Source organism: Chroicocephalus ridibundus, chromosome 5 (assembly GCF_963924245.1).
Source record: "Chroicocephalus ridibundus chromosome 5, bChrRid1.1, whole genome shotgun sequence".
In the NCBI taxonomy this organism is placed as follows: Eukaryota; Metazoa; Chordata; class Aves; order Charadriiformes; family Laridae; genus Chroicocephalus; species Chroicocephalus ridibundus.
Genome location: NC_086288.1, coordinates 75113000 through 75130268, shown reverse-complemented (window position 1 = coordinate 75130268; position 17269 = coordinate 75113000). Strand labels below are relative to the sequence as shown.

The 17269-nt window shown below is 42.3% G+C and overlaps 1 protein-coding gene across 3 annotated transcripts in view; it reads left to right on the top strand.

Moving 5' to 3' along the window:
* The window catches only part of MTUS1 (microtubule associated scaffold protein 1), a 126824-nt gene that overhangs the window by 12962 nt on the left and 96593 nt on the right, over positions 1-17269 (top strand). The window contains exon 1 of one of the 3 annotated variants that reach the window (XM_063335416.1): positions 10434-10647. The exons of 1 other annotated variant lie outside the window; for it this stretch is intronic. In XM_063335416.1, coding sequence (XP_063191486.1) covers positions 10572-10647 — 76 coding nt within the window. In that variant the 5' untranslated portion in view covers positions 10434-10571. Of the gene's footprint in view, positions 1-10433; positions 10648-17269 lie in introns of those variants that run through there. One more of the 3 variants, XM_063335415.1, reaches the window with a different exon arrangement.

Sequence of the window (17269 nt, the reverse complement as noted above, 5' to 3'; positions counted from 1 at the left end):
GAGAAAAGACTCCAATAGTCCAAGGGGTGGGCAAACAGTTTGAGAAACCTGTCCAAGAAGGCACGCAAGTGTAATCAGTTGACAGAATTTGAATGGATGTGCCAAACAGAAGATAAATTTGGATCTGTCTTGTTCTGAAGGGGAGAGGGAGGGAGGGTGGCTGGTGATCGCTTTTTTGCATGGAGGTTTTTGAGCTGTATTTGAGCAGAGTGAAAGCACTTTAATCTCCATGAGGGAGATTGTCATGAGCAAAGTGGGGAGCAATAAAGGAGAAACATCTGCCCACAGCTCGGTGTTGAAGTGCATACCTTAAAGAGCAGCTTTTCAGAAATCCTTAATGTCATGAGCAAGCCATAGTGACTTCCTGGGAAGGTCAGTAATGGTGAGGTGATGGCAGGCTCGGCGCAGCAGGGGAGGGATGGCCTGGACAGGCAAGCTTCGGCTGGTGATGTTTTTATTTTGGGGGTGCTGGTAGCACGTGGTTGTTAGGGGGCTATGCTTAATGTGTCCTGCTCTGCCCTGTGCACCAGCCGAACAGCAGCAGGACACTGGTTGGCACCCAGTGAAACTCTGAGTGGAGAATGTGGTGCTGAGGGGGGGGCTCTCATACTGCTTTAGTTCCTTCTAATTTCAGTGTGGGGTTTTTTGCTCTGAGATGATTGAGCTGTGGTTGTTCAGCCTGGAGAAAAGGAAGCTGAGGGGAGACCTTTTTGCTCTCTACAACTACCTGAAAGGAGGGTGTAGAGAGATGGGGGTCGGTCTCTTCTCCCAAGTAACAGGCAACAGGACAAGAGGAAACGGCCTCAAGTTGCACCAGGGGAGGTTTAGATTGGATATTAAGAAAAATTTCTTCACTGAAAGGGTTATTAAGTATAGGAACAGGCTTCCCGGGGAAGTGGTTGAGGCACCATCCCTGGAGGTGTTTAAAGGACAGGTAGACGTGGTGCCAAGGGACGTGGTATAATAGTGATTTTTGTCAGTATTAGGGTGATGGTTGGACTCGATGATCTGGAAGGTCCCTTCCAACCTAGGCGATTCTGTGATGCTAGCCTGCAGATAGCTATTGCTATTCTGCAAGTGCTCAGCTCTCTGCTTTTCTGTTAAATTTCTGGAACTGTGTATTTTTCTGATGGTAAATGCAATGAACTAGAAGCCAGTATTTGAGGCACTGAGATGGGATCTCAATGGCAAGCCAAAGTCTTGGCTCTTCCAGTATTGTCTTCTTCCACTGGTAACTCAGTGGAGCTGTAGTATGCTGTGTGTTAGGTGGAGTTTGAAGCCTATTGCCATCCAGGTAACTTTTGGAAGGGTCTTTCAAGGACAGAAAGAGATTTGGATTTGCCAAATTCGTTGGTTTGACACCTTGAAGCACTTCAATGCTACAAAGCTCATTGGTAGAGATTGTCACCCAGGAACATGGGATAGTTTAAAGAGTTCTTTCCTGTTCTGAGAGCAAGCATTTTACTCATTTAGTATCTGTTGCTGAAGGATGTCTTGGTAGTATAAGAGTTTTCTCGTATTTTTGTGTAGGAAAAAGAGTTAGCTGATATTTTGTGACTTCTTTTAAGGATGGTGCATTATCAATTCTCACTTATAATCAAAGATTATATAAAATGCATCATCACTTCTTGTAATACTTACGTATCATCAACAAGATCTGCGTTATGCACTTTATACCTTAGATTCCTAACTTCTTTTTTCATAAGTATTAGAGGCTGCTTTTTTATAAATTTCTGTTATTTTGTGACCTTTGAAGAGACTTCAAGTTATTTTTATTTCTTGTAGCTTGAAAACCCAGTCATTGAACTGAATAAATTAAATGAATGGAGAGAAAGTTCTGTTTCTTGTTCAGAAAAGAGAAATTATTGTGAAATGCTTCACTCTTCAACTCTTAAGTTTGTGTACCCAAAGCCAGTGGTTTGTCCATGTTGAAAAACGTTGTCAGTGAGCACGTGCCACTCGAATGTCTTAATTTGACTGACGAATGTGCTACAGTGGAGTTTAATATAGCTATTATAATTTCACATTTAAATTGACTTTGTTAAAATGTATTTGTTTATATTTACTGCAATTCTTTTATACCCTGAGGAAAGAAATACTTCCAGAGGTTGAAAGTAACCTTAACGCTATTTTACATAGCCAATGTATCCCAGCTTTCATTCTTTTTTTTTTTTATTTACTTTTCCTGCAATGCTGAATTAATTGGAAAGGCTACGGTAAATAGGGGTAACGGCAAATTATACATTTCTAGGGTAAATCTATGATGTGGTAAAATTAATTGAGGAAAGGAAAGTCTCCTGCTCAGCTCTTTGGAAGCACCATATTCATCTTCCCTTGCCTGTAGCAGACAGGAGCAAGAGACTGCGGTTTATGTCACTTAAAAAAGGTGAGGGAGAACTGTTAGTTCTGTAGGGCAAAAATGAATAATTGCTTGACGTGTTGCAATATGACTTTTCCAAACAACTCTTCTTTCCTCAGGCTATCTGAAAGTAGGCTAAGATTTAATTTCTCCAAGCTGCTCTGCAGACTATCTAATATAAAATTGTCTTGTTAGGTAGCCGTTTGTCATAATTTGTGATGCAGGGGGAAAAGGATGGCGGTGTGGGGGAGAAACACCTGCATGTCTGCGTGCGTTTCTCTTTGCAACTTGGAGCGCGGGGGCAATAGTTCCCCACCCCTGGGAGCTCGGAGCATTCCGCTCCTTGGGGGGCACTGGGCAAAAACTCCTGGGCACTGTAGCTGCTGCAGAGGAAGTTTGTAGCCTGGCTCTATACTGGAGTTGTGGTAGCCCACGGTTTTGGGAAAATAGCAGTTTGTGGGTTTTAAGTCTTAGCAGTCCTGCAGTAACAGCGGAGTTGAAGTCCATCCTCCTCTCACTCCGGACCTGGCTGGGAGAACCAGTTGCTTACTTTGTTGAACAGAGCTCTTGTCCCTCACCTTAAATAAGGTCTGAAGTGTTACAGAAAAAATACCTCTTTGCAAGTATCATCTGTCAAATCTGAAGTTCCTTGTCAAACCTGCTCTTCGGACGTGTTGCCAGCACGCAGGGAGCTTTTGATGCAGTGCTGGCAGAGAGTCTAAGGAAAATTCTTCAGCCTGAGCCTTTTATTGCTGTGTGGCTGAACTGATCTTTGGAAGCTGAAATCTCATGAGAGGACTCTCTATAGTCTGGCTTCTATGTTTTTGTTTTGTTTTTTTCTTTTCCCCTTAATCTTACTGATTGCTTGTGCTCTGATGTATGCCACCGAGGAGAGCTTTTGATGACTTATCTAACTCAGCCTCAGCCCGTCTCTCTTGAAAGGCTTGTGCTTTGACTAAGGGATTTAGTAGTTTGTGGTGTGTCTTTCTTTCCCTCATGCCCTAGTGTGAGATGCTACTGTATTCCAAATAACTTTCCAAATGTATTACTTGAAGTTGTTTATTCCATAAATACAGAAGCATACTCTTATATGTGGCTCTTACAGTTTATTCTTTGCTATTTAGAGAATAATAAGATTACTTGTACTTTCTGAAACTGTGTGCCTAAGTGTAGTCCAAAGTAAACCTTTTAGTTGCAAAAATTACATAGAAGCTGGTAATCTTTGTGAGGGAGATTTGGTGACTTCTATCAAACCATAACCACGTACTGTCATTGATTTAATGTTCCCTGGTGGCTTAAATTTAACAGCTAAAACAGAAGTATTAGTGGCTTCCACAATTAATGCTAAAAACATGCCAGGCTGGGAGAGAAATGCCAAAAGAAACCTTGCAAGTAGTTTCCATATGTTGCTGACACATTATTTCCTGGAAGGCTGGGTGATGTGTTGGCAAAACTAGTATAATATGGCATTTTCTATTAAAGTTTGGGAAGAACAATCAAGTTGCGGTTCTTAAAATGGAGAGTTGGGGATGATAAAAGGCCTCCGCTTAGTGGCTTTTTTGGTATTCTCAGGATTTGAGGTGATCTTTGATCATTGATCTTTGCATGCTAAGGCATTGCTTTTTTGTCTGTTGCTATCTTTAGCTAAGCTACTAAAACAGGAGCTGCTAGTATTTGATTTCTAAATAGAAGGAAAGATCAATCAAACTTCTGAAGGTGGTAAAGGAAATACAATGTGTTTCTCCTATGGGAGGTGTGAAGACCTGTACCTAGAATGGGAAAAAAAGGAATGTAATGTAATATTGTGAAATATAGTTAAACCAACACAGTTATGACTTGAATTTATTATTAAATTGTAATAAACAGTCTTGTCTTAATATAGCTGAACTTGTAGGCAGGACTAACTAACCTCCAAACAAGCATCCCGGTGCTCAAGGATACAGCCCAACATCAGGGACAGGCAAATCGGTGACTTTAAAAACTCACAGTTCAGATGATAGTGGGCTGCTTCCCTCTTGGTACCGTTCTCCCTTGGTGGTTCAGGGGTTTGGGTCAAGCAAACAGGTAGCCGTGGCTTCACCTTAGCTTTTAGCTCTGCTGTGACTTTTACCTTTCTTCCTAAAATGTAGATGCAGGAGGAAAGGCTGGATGTGGCAGTCAGACCTGCGTATGGGTCTCTGTTAGATAAGAGCAGTAATTATTTGTAAAGAAACCCCAGAAGCAGATTTTGAGGGATTTTAGTGCAATGGTAATATCTTACATTTATGTTACTATTTCTTAGGTTATCTAACAGCCTTTTAAGTATAATATCTTTTTTTAGTGTCTCTCATTCTAACCCTGAAGTGGCAGAAGAGGAAGGGAGAAATTAGTTTTAATTTCATGCCTGCATTTCCATCCCTTGTGTCTTCACCTGTGTCTGCTACTGTAGAGTAGGGCTGGTAACAATACTTTTCCAAAAAGCATAAGGTTATTCTTAATGAAACATCTTTTATCTTATTGCCACTGAGAAGTGAAAAGTGCATGTGGGGAAGCATGTGCATATGGGGAATAGTGTCGAATAAACTGAAATAGTCAGAGTGGAAACTCTGTCCGGTGTCAGGTGTCCTGCACAGCCAGACAGGCTTAGCCCGTAGTGCAGTGGGTTGACATCTCCAACCAGAAGGTCTGGAAAAGTGCGTGAAGCTTAATCTGCTTAAACATTTAACAAAACGTGAACACTGAAACCGCTGTGGGCTCTGACCTACACCCCTGTCTGTGTGCGAGCACAGAGACGTTTTTCAAACTGAAAAGGGGAAACTTGTCATGGCTGATTTAACGTGCTGCTTTTCATTGCGCTCCAAAACTGGTCCTTTTCTTCCACAGATGGAGTGAAGGAGCATGGTCACTATGACCTGAGGGCGCCTGGGATCTAAGTGATCGCATAGTATTGATTGCTGACCAGGAACAGGCTTTCATCCATGGGGAGGGAAAAAGTGATGGTGTAATCCTTGCTGTGTCTTGTCCTGTTCCAGGTCACCCTACCTTAGACCAGGCTGCCTGTGACAATGCGTTCAGGTGCTTGAAAAGCAAATGTGTCCTCCTGTGTCTCAGCTGAGGCTTCCCAACCTTCAGCTCTCAGCTGTGTTTCTGCTTTACTGATGAGGCTTTAGCTGCTGAGAGCAGGTGATTTGTATTTGCATCAGTACAGCTGCGGAGTTCTGTCCTGCGTAGGGAATTGCTGTTGCTGCTCAATACCTGGAAGTCTGCAAGCACCTTCTGTCTGGAGAAGGAGCTCGTGACTGGTATTTCTCTGTATATATTCTTTCTAAATAAGCGTGACAGCACTGACATCTTGTTCCTTCCTGAATATGGTATGTATTAAGCAGAAAATGGTCTTGTGACTCTCGCTCACTTTTTTTTTCCTAGTCAGTAATCTAAAAGTCATCTCTGCTGTTCTGCTCTGGGTGGGGACTCTTAAAAGGGGTGCCTGAATAAGGAGGGATCTTAATTTTTCTTCTAATGTTGACTAAATTATTTTTTTTCCCCAGGCATCCATAGCTTTCTAAAGGAGTGTGTGCACTTACTGGGCTTTATTCTTGTTGTGGGGAAAATGCGTGGCAGCCTGCAGTCAGGAAAGTCTGTTCTGGGATGCCCCCCATCCTGTTGATGATGATGATGATGATGTAGTCCTTGTAGTTGTTGCTGCTGTTTGAGTGAGCAGCTCTGATTGCTGCAGTTGCATCTCTTTAGGTGTTAGAAGCTGCTGAGGTGGTTCCTCTTGCACTGGAGGAGCTGTCAGCTTTCCTGGACCTCAGCTGGCTCTGTGCATCTTGGCAGAGAGGTGGGATGGCATGACAGGGCTGTCGAACTCTTGTGGCTCATGTAACATGAAATATATGAAACTTGGCAGCCTCAATTTGAGCGAGGTCTGGTGGGGAGACTACAGCAATGTTCTCCAAGTTGGTATTTGGTTTCTCCTTCCATACTGAATATTTTGAATGTATTGACCTTCTGAGTACGTGCGAGATAAATCTGTCCAGGCCGTGGGGTGAGTCTACACAAATGTGGACTCTTGCTTAGTGAGGCGTTGATGCTCACGGTTGGTGCTCTGATTTCAGTTAGCACAGCCTAACTTTGACTTTGTTATTACTTTGTTATTGCAGTTCTCCTGTGGTTTATTTGGGATCCAAATTATTCACTGATCAAACTGTTGATTTGCATACACGTTTCATGTTGAATGCTTAACCTAACAGGGATCTTAAATATATTTTGTGTTATTTAAAGAACTAGTATTTTACAGTTCTGTATTAGAACTGGTATTTTCTCCTTGTAGAATGTAAATGAGTTACACTTTATATCAAAAAATAAGATAGAGATAGGCATCTGACTCATCAAACTATTCTAACAGTAAGCTCTGATGTGTTATTGCACTAAATCTGTGGCTATGATAAGACTTGCAATTGCTTTGTCAAATAACTTTTAAAATGTATTTTTCCATTGTGCGGTCTCATGAGTGAACATACAGATACCTGGCGTATAAATAAACCTGAATACTGAGGTTTATTCCACTTTATTTGTGCAAGTGGAAGCTAATTCTGAGCAGGCTTGTTGAAGTAAGCACAGTGGGATAGTGCCGCATCTTGTGTGCGGTCTGTTCTGTGCAAAATAACTGAGCCATGCTTTAATGTGATAGGACGGAGGTGTAAAAATCGGCCCTAAGCTGGTGCACCATGGTTAAAGTTGAACAGGAGAAGGCACTGACGGCTGCAGTGGTTCCTGTGTTCATAAAGATTACTCTGCTTAAACCAAAACGTGCTCTCCGGCATGTTGGTAGGTGAATGACACCTTATTCTCGAGGTGTGAGGCTCCTTCAGTGGAATATCTGGAAATCTCCCAAATATATTGGAGGTACTACATGAGAATGCTTTTTATCCCAAACACTGCTTCGCTGCTTAGAGCATGTGCTTGGCTTGGGTTTGGTTTGTATTACCTTCTGGTATGTGAAATCACAGTCTCCTTGTAGTATGTGGAATTATTGGTTTGTATACCTAAAATAATTTTTAGGAATGAGTGTAGTTTGTCCGTAGCACTTCAATTTGTTGGTTGCCAACTTTTAATTTGAAATGTGGATGGGAATAATTGAAACCCCCAAATTCTCAATCCTAATATGCAAACTTGGAGTTCAGGGATACAATGGGAAGAAATACAAACCAGATTCTGTGCAACTGCTAAGACAGAAGTGGTTGCTAAACTGGTAAGGCTTCAAACCTTTAGAATCGGGGAGCTTAAGCACACAGTTGTTCTTGCTTGTGCCTTGGGTGGGGAGAGGAAGATTGTGTGAAACAATTCAGGAGACTTTAGTACGGTTTAATATTATGAAAATGGCTATTTCTGCTACCTTTCGCATCTGCTGTTCTCTGTAATACAGTGATTTGTGAAGAAAATGGTCAAAAGACTCAGTCTAACAACATTTATTGACATGGAAGGCTTGATTGTCTGACACACAACTTGATTTTAGACTGATATCCGTGCCTCAGTAGAAGCTGTTTACCTGTCATGTGGTCACTTCAGAATTTACATTTTTCTTTTTCCTATTTTAAGAAAAATCAGAGATCACCTCCAGTTTTTTGGTTTTTTTTGTTTTTTTTTTTTTTTTTTTTTAAGACCCTTACCAGTGGTTAGAAATAAAGTGCCCTAGACACCAGTTGGTCTGTCATGTGGAAGATCAGAAGAGCGGAACTAATTGGAGCACTTGGTACTCATAGGCAAATTGAACCTTGGCCTTCTGCATGAGAGTTGTCCCAGTCCCTGGGGACTGTCCTCCATTCTGACTTTTGGCATACCCGGTTTTGACTAGGAACTTCTTCGTAGAGGCAAGAAATCCAGCCCAAGGAAGCTTATGACATCCAGTGTATTCCTAGGTCTATTTTCACAGAATGCTATTCCCCTATATTTTTTTCAGAGAACATTTGAGCCATTTTAAGCTTAACCACCAAATACTGCTTTGCAACCCTGAAGGCTCAGCTGTAGATGGAGTTTCCAGAGGACTGAAGCAAGTGGTTTCCAGGTGCCAATCCCTTCCACCCCTGCTTCTTGTGAGGCAATTTCCTCTGGAGAAAGTTCCTAATGCAGCATTAATTGCTTGCAGTTGACATTTGTGAGCAGTATACTACCCAAATGACTTGTGGAAACGCCTCTGGTATGTTTAACTTGGCTCGGAGAAAATGGAACCCCAGTGGTGGACTTGAAGGGAAAACATCAAGGTAGAAACAGTCTCCTCTTCCAGGAACGTCCCCCAGTACCTGATGGAGGGAGAGAACACTCTAATTAATAAATTCTCTGTAAAATTAGAGAAATGGAAAGGAGAGATCTGGGGGATGGAGATCTCTTGTGGATTCTTCCTGGATGGCCTGTGCAGCTCAACTTTTTTTTCCTCAGCATTCAGCAGTTAAGGGATGTGTATTTTCATAGCAGGAGAAGCTTCATGACTTTTCCCCCTATTTATTTTCTCGGATTACTCAGCACTGGGTGTGTGCTGTGGTTTGGGGTTTTTCTGTTTTGTTGGGGTGTTTTTATTTCCCCTCCCCCTGCCTAGGCAACCCTTCTCAGTTCAGGCTGCTCCAGCATCCTGGGATTTCATTTACCAGAGAATTTTTATCAACAAAGCGTGCATTCGGAGCCCTGATTGAGCAGGACATGAGGATCCTTGTTTGTGCACTGCGAATTGGTGGATTTCTAGATGGAAACCTGGAGACTGCAGCGTTGTTAACGTGCTTTGGTGAACTTGATGCTGATAGAATAGTGGACAGAATTCATCTGTCATGCAAGTTTAAACTTACTGAGATTGCTTTTAAAAAAAAAAAAAATAGTTAGTTACCCGTCACAGGACACTATTCAGTTGTGCAAGTTCAGTTTTATTATGTACTAATTCACTTTTATTGGGTACCTAAGCAACTCTTTTTTTTTTTGGCTTTTTTTCCAACAAGGCGTCTTCCTCATTCCCACAAAAACCCCCCACTTACGCTATGTGCAACCCAAATACCTATCCCAATGGGAGAATTATTTTCTTGCTGCTTTAAGGTGAAACATGGGAGGCGGAGTTGCTTATCTATGTCCCAAACTAACTTCAACTGTATGAAGTTACACAAGTACGCTCATTTGCCTTAACCCTGTGTAGGAGTTTCCCACCCGCATTGCAGAGTGGTGAAACACTTGCTGTATGAAACGCTGGTGTTCCTGACTCGCTTCTGATACGGATGATGGTTTCATGGCTTTCCGTGCTGTTAAGTGAATGTTTGATGCAGCAGCTGCCATTTGGTGTTGGTGCTTAGCAGAATTGAATAATGAAGGTCTGTGACCAACATAAATCCAGAAATAACATTCTGTCTCTGTTGCCCTCTTAATGATGGATGTACATTATGTCCTTGGAGGAGCGGCCTGGAAAGCACAGCTTCAGAGAAGTTTGTGCTTAGTGATGCTGTATGTCCTGGTGATCTCTACAGTTTGAGCAGGGGAAGTTTTGAGTTTTAACTATAAGAATACAAAGGCATCATTTAACTCAAATCTTTGTACTGCCTGTCCCTGTGCAGAAGGTATAGAAGTTGCAGTGATTTTTTTTTTTTTTTCCTAACACTTTTTGGAAAGCCTCTTTATCTGTGTGTTCTCCCAGTTATTTTCTGCTGCGTATTTGTGTGTCTGAAATGTGGTTTACCCCAAGAAATAGTATTTTATAGATCGCTGCTAACAAAACCTGGGTGTCTGGTTGTAGAATGACTGCTTTAAGTGTACCAGTTCTGAGCAATGTCCTTTAAATCCTCATGCTGCCGTCACTGCTTGTATGCAATTTGGGTTTTCCTTCTATCAGGCTTATAAAGCCAGCGAAGTCAAAGCTCGAAGGGTTAAACATGAGGTGAGCTGTATTGCAGACTGGGTCGCTTATACATGGCACCAATTCCTAGAGACTCCAGAGAACCAATCCGTGTGGATGAGTGAATCATTTGACCGAGGGGGCTGTACACTAAAAGTTAATGTGTGATCAGTCCTTGTAAAAAAAAAAAGACCGAGCTGACGCTTTCAAAAACCAGACGAAGGAAGAGAAAAGCAGTTCTTGCCTGCTGATCATGTAGCTCCTGTTAGGCTGTCAGTTATTCAAGGGTTATGATCTAGTTTATAATAAACCCAGGGTGCTGCTTTTTCTCTTCGTAGCAGAGACAGTCCTTAGCAGGTGTGTGCCATGTCCTCTGGTTGTGCACATCCCTCATCTCAAGGGGAGGCTGTGGCAGAAGCTGAAACTCACCTGGGAACATCAGGTATGGATGTGGCACTGCGTGCGTAACAATTTTGTCACTGCCCGTCGCATTGATTTTGGTCAGTCCTGAGTTGAAATCAAAGCTAGTGTTCCTGTATAACATATAGCTGTCGTTCCAGGGTGTTCTGCAATGATCTGGTGATAGATACACGCTTTACTCTTGTGAGAAGCTGTTGAGTCAGCTAAATAGTTGAATGGGGAGAACCGTTTGAGAGGGTAGCGTTTGAAGTTAAAACACTTCAGCTCGCTGGTTAAAGCTTTGGGGTAGAGGTTTGGCTATACCGTAAAACAAACGCTAGGCTATAATAAGCAGCATTTGGATTTGATGCCTAGCTTTAAGCAACTTGACTCAAGGAAAAATATTAAAATGATGGATTTGCACTGCTTGAATCTTAAGGAAGAAGTTATAATTCTTTGCTGCCTATCTTTAGACTACCACATTCCTGTGGGGTCTCAGAGGGAGTGATGGGATGAATTCTGTACCGGGAGTTTTGAGTCCCTATCCCCCCCCACCCCCAGGGCAACAACCTTACACGGGAGTCCTGCTGCTGCTCAGGGCTGGAGTGGAGTCCCTTACCCAGAGCTGGGGGACATCTGCAAGGAGCCCAGTATATCTGGATCCCTTCCAGATCCCCTGGGTGAGACCGATAACCTTGCCCTGGCAGCTTTTCAAGCAACGTGTGCCCAGCTCCCCCTTCCCTCCAGTCCTTCTCCCACCGCGTCCCGGGAGAATTTCAGCCTGTCAGCACCATATCAAGTGGTGTGGGGAGCTCATGCTTTCCAGAGGGCACCGGCTGCAGCCTCCTACCTAATAGTGTGGCAGAAATCAAGCTATTTTCTCTGAACAGCTCTGTGAAACTGTTGTGGCATCTTTCTTGTCATTTGCTGTGGCAGAGGTGTGGTGCTGTGTTGAGCTTTGCAGAGCTGGTCCCTCTTGGATTCAGAGGCTTCTGTCTTCTGGGACCGAAAGGCAAACAAACAAAAAACATAAAAAAGATTAAAGCATAAAAATAAACTCTTGTAGCAAGACTGATCTCACTGTGAGAAACAGTTTCCTTTGTAGGGAACATAACATTTTTTTGAATATAAAAACAATGTGTGTGTATGTTATTGGTTTTTTGTTTGTTTTTTTCCTCCTGAGACTGCAATATTTGGAACAATGGTTGTGAATTGCCTGATTGCCCCAGATGCCAGTTGTGCAAAGCTGCAGGTGAAATATTAGTGAAACTGTTAGGATTGAGAGGATTTAAACTCCTTTTCAGCAATACTTACTGAAAATGGTCAACGACCACTGTACCTTTAGGACTTCTAATCGTTGGGTTGGAGCTGTTTCCTATTTGGCTACCAAAATATTATTTCCTGTAACCACTTTATTGCAGTTTTATTAGATTTTGTTCGCTATATATAATCATAGCCTTGAATATTTTTTAATAAAGTGTAGTAACAGCTGTTCTTTAATTGGCAAGTACAGCATCTTCAGAATTAAATTCTGCTGTGATGCGGTTGCTGTGCAAAAGTGCAGCCCTAACTCAGTGGCAGAATTTCTTGTGGAGTAAGTGGAAACTGTTCTTGGCTGGCCGTAGTCTTTTCTGAATGACTGACCACTTCTGCATAGCAAGCTGCTTTGAGTCTGCAAAAACTGCAAGCTGATTAAACTTCTGACCTGGTTAATGTGAGAAATCCTAAGCATCTTGATTTATTCTTCATTTTGTACTGCAAAAGGGTATCATAGCAAAGACGCTGCTTTTTCAGTCATTAGAGACCGTGTTGATCTGCTTTTTCAGAGAAATTAATCAGGTTATAGATTTGTCACACAGAGTGATCCACTAGAGCTAAATAATACTGCTGTACTTGCTGTATCTTGCTTCACTACAGGTTACGTTGAGAGTACTCCAAACGCTCTGGAAACTAGTTCATAGTATATGTCGGTGTTAAAAATAGAGAGTTGCTGAACAATTTCTCAGTTTTAGGTGGAGATCTGGAAGGACACGCAATGCACAAGAGCAGACGAGCCTTTCTGTGTCCTTGCCTATCCGATTCCATTGGCACAGCCACTGTACTGGCCAGAATGCCGATAGTGTCAGCTACACATTGTGTGGCGCTCGTGCTAGAGCTGGGGGCGCGGGGGCTTCATAAAACAGTTCAGGAACGCAAAAAGTTTCAAGTCAGCACATAACCTTAAGTAGTCTCAGCGTACGCTGCCTAGCCCATTGTGGTGTACTTGCTTGGCATTAGAACTTGACTGTAAAGGCAAATATTTAATGCAGGAGTTATTTCAGTGGTAACGGTTAAAGCCATCTCTGCTCAGACTTGCCAAATGAATGACTAAGTTGTGGCTCATTGTTAGGAAACAAGAACTATTATTTTTTTTTTCAGCGTTATGACTGGCACTTTAGCCACCACCTTTGCAGCACGGTGCTGCTTCTGCAGAGTATTTCTGCTGGTTTTGTACTTGCTGTTTTGACTGAGAAGCCCAAAGCTTTCACAGAGAAGAGTAGCAGCAGACAAAAAGTCTTCACTTCATTTAATGTCCGTAGACCTAATACTCAGAGAGTATATTTTTAAAACAAAATTTTAAAACCCCAACCAAACAAAAACCAGAAAACCCCAAAACACCACCAGCAACACCACCAACCCCGTTTTTTATGGGAATCCAAGGTGTAACAGCTGTTCTGCACTGCTTCCCTGTGTACTTGTGTCTGTGCCAGATTTGACTTCAGGTAGGATGAGAGCAAGTGAGGACTATGGGGCAACTTAAGAGGATTGACAGCTTTGTAAGAAAGGAGAGAAAACACGTAATGGAGAGTAAAAGGTTGCCGAGAGGACTGGCCCATTAGTTTGGAACAGGTCAGCCCAATTTCTACTTTGAATGTTTGAAGCTTGTTCAAAGGAAGATGGGCAGCAAGGGTGCTGATGGCTGAAATTCCCTTAAAGAATGAGAAATGATGATAAAGAACGTATGATGAGAAACTTAAGGAAAACTCCTAGATATCTGAAAACTATCTTGAAATGTGAGGACATTCTTGAAGAGCACAAACCTTGTTTTCTCAACTTTGAAGTTTCACTTACTTGCTGTGAGTGGGCAGACCTAGTGTGAGTTCACAAAGTATTATTTTTGTTCTTGGTAATCTATTACCACCTTTCTTCCTGCACAGATGATATTTCAATCTTAGAGGGAAAATTCCCCGTGAATAATCCTGGCTCACTGTTTCGTAACTTGAAGATACCAAAATGTATAAATGTACCCTTTAAGTGGTAGCAGTGGAGAAATCAATTTAGCTGAATTCCAGGAAATGGAGAAGGTGAGCAGTATTCGTAACACCTATCTAGGCAAAGAACTTGAGCACTGATTAGGATTGCTGAACACAGGGTTCTGACAGTCTCAGTCTTGTTTGTGCTTTGCTACTCAATCAAGCCTTTCAAAAAGAAGGACTTGAACCTTGATCTTCCAAGGAAGTGCCATAATAAATGTGCTATTGTGTTGTGGTTTTTTTTTTTCCAAGTTCCAGCTCCTTACTTTCATTTTGACCTGAAAGTTCATCCTTCCTTGTATAAGAACATAGGCTTCTGCTAAACAATTTAGTTGTGATAAAACAGGAAAAAAAAAAAACCCAAACCAAACCCCAAAGCAGTTGATGACTAATTTAACCAAGAAGCAATAACTTAATGTCATTCTTACAAGTTCCTAAAGAGTAAGAGAGTGAATATTGATCTCATGGAAAACCATGTACAGCCATTGTTCATGGTGGCAGTGGAGAAATGAATGATAACTAAGTGTGTAACTATCTGTGTGTGCAGTTGTGTACTGCAATGTATGTTGAAAGCCCCATGAGTAGTCTGTGCCACTTCTTGCAATGAATGCTGTCTTAATGAAGCTACAAATGACAGCCTGATTAAGTCATAAGAGCACGCTGGAATATCAAACAAGAAGCTTGTTGATATTCTCATCTATGTGTTCAAATAGGTAGCTTTGGTTTTGTTTGATCATGCATTTAATCTCAAATAATAAAGTACACTTGCTTACTTATGCTCTCTGAATAGCTGGCATTTGTCACTGGTTTGTGCGTGCTTATCTCTGTTACTTCCCTGAGTTTAATCTTGATGGTTGTTGTAAAACAGTGGGGGAAGGGCATGTACATTTGTAGAACTTCCTGATCTAGGGCATTGCACCTTCAGATCCCTAAAATACGAGATGCCATTTCTAGACACTATTTTCAAGTATCCTGGTTATCTAAGTAAAAAGACGGACTTCATTTACTTTTTAAGAAAACTTGGTGGACCAGTCTTCCACTTCTCAATACAGAGTTCTCCTGGAACTTACCTTATCATAAAAATCAGAAGTTGGCAATTATTAAAGGAAGAAAAACTGTGTTATGGAGACACTGGGTAAATCCATTGGAATGCCTGAGTGTATTATGTCCTTACAAATAATAGTCTGAACTTGAAGATGGAGACAGCAGCCTAACATCCTTAGAGACAGGCCAACAAGGATGGTCAGAGTTTATGAACAGTTAAATAGACCTAAGGACTCTTCATCTCAGAAAAGTAATGACTATGGGCAAAGAAAAGAAGGGTCGGAAAGCAGCTGAAGCTTTCCATTGAACCAGTGCTCTGAGGACTGACTCACTGGAGGCTGTGAGTTTGGGGAAAGCAGCAGCGTTGCTGTCTCCATTAGACACCCATTTAGTCACTGGTAGGAGGAAGCTACTAGGGCAGATGGACCTGTTGGAATGAGCAGCCATATGTTTTTGGGGCAGTCTGATGGTACTGTGTCATGGTTCGAATGTCTTACGGGAAGTCAGCACCTCTCACGCAACTTTAGGGTGTCTGATTTCTGCAGCTGTATGCTCAATTGCCTTTCCGCTTTACTTCTGCCGTACCTTAGTGCCAAGATTTAAGTGCTTAAAATTCATGTTCCTTGGTTACTACCACTTCTGTGTTATGCTGCTTCTTCAGTCTTGAAGCAGGGTGGGAAACAACCAAGTAGGAGGGAGAACCTCATGGTTCACGCCTGTGAAAGTGATACTGCTCCTTCAATCAGATGTGCCAGCATGATTGCTTCCAAACCTCATTTCTGCTTACCACAGCAAGTGTCTCACATTGATTTTGATTTTTAAAATGGCTTTGAGTAAAGCATACAGGTGCCACTTGGCTACCCCGTGGCATTGGTTTTTTTTGTTATGAACAACGCCTTCACAGTGCCAGCACGGATGATGCTGTGTGTTCTTAAGCAATGCCATTAGCATATGAGCACTTCATGTAATTCACTTCTAGGAGTATGTTGTGCTTGTAATGTTATAAATGTTTGGGTGAAGTTGTTTTAGGAGCTTAACTCATCCTCTCTGCTAATACTTTGAATTAGCTTGGCAACAGGCTGGTTCACATCAACAACACTGGGGCCGCACAGGGAGCTCTGAAATCTGCAGTTCTAAACAAATGCAGTGTTACCGGAAACTGTCTGTTTTGCCAGAGCTTTCTGATGGAACACATGTGAGCAACGTTGGATGGAGCATGTTGGGAGGGATGCCTGGCCGCTGCAGACACCCTCCTGGATGCTGCTGTGTCTGCTTTCAGGTGTACCTGCTGAAAGAGCCAGACTTGTGTGATTGTGTTGTGTTCCAGAGCACAGTCAGGTAAACTGGCTGTAGTGTAATGCATTGACGTATGCAATGCTTTACATGGTTTCTGACTTCAGTGACTGTGGTAATTGGGACCATGTAATATGGTTTTCTGCTGAACTACAGATGCTGGCAGTGTGTTTTTTTCTGGTATCAAAGCACGTTCAGTTGGTGAGAGCACTTGTAGACTGCCTGCGTGTCTGGGCACATCCTCCCCTTCCAGATTGATCCCCCCCATCCCGCTTCATACAGGCAGCACAAACATAGCTGGTGGGTTTGAGTAAACACCATGCGATGGTGTGGGTGAAAGAACCCGGTTCCAGATGGAGTACTGGGGAAAGCGTAAATTATTCCTGTCTGTGTTGTGATGCTAACACAAACTGACTTGCGTTTTTGTAGTAATTTGTAAACTTGTAGCTTGAATTCCCTATTGCAATTGATATGGTTTGGATTCCCGTTTACCCAGCACTGAATGAGCTGCTGTCCCTCTGCCCTTCTACAGCACACCCCGGACACCCTCATAGGTTCATGGAAGTGGCAAGGTCTTGCTCTGAGCCCAGTTCTGTATTCGTAGCGTGTTTCTCCTGTATCTGGGGCTGCTGGCAGCCAATCTCTGATCTCTTCTCCCTTCAGGAGAATCTGCTTGTCAAGCCCCTGTGTGTTGCGCTTTTTTTTTTTTTTTTTTTACGAAGTGTTGCTTCTGTTACCCTAAGCTTTTATATCTGCTGAGGGAAAGGGAAAGCTGAGAGCTCTGATAACTAAGCCTTTTTTTTGCAATGCTTAAGCACTTGAAATATGCAACTGAAACTTGGCAAATTGAGCTTTACTGAAGGCACAAACCAGCTGAACTCTTTTGCCCAGCATGGTAGTGTGTTGTGGAGACCAGGCATGCATAATGCTTGTTGATGTAAGATAAACTCAAAGCAAGTTTATTAGTAGTATTTAGAGAATTCCCCAAGTCGTTAGGTGCCAGGAACAGTATATTCTTGGGAAGGAATGTTCTTG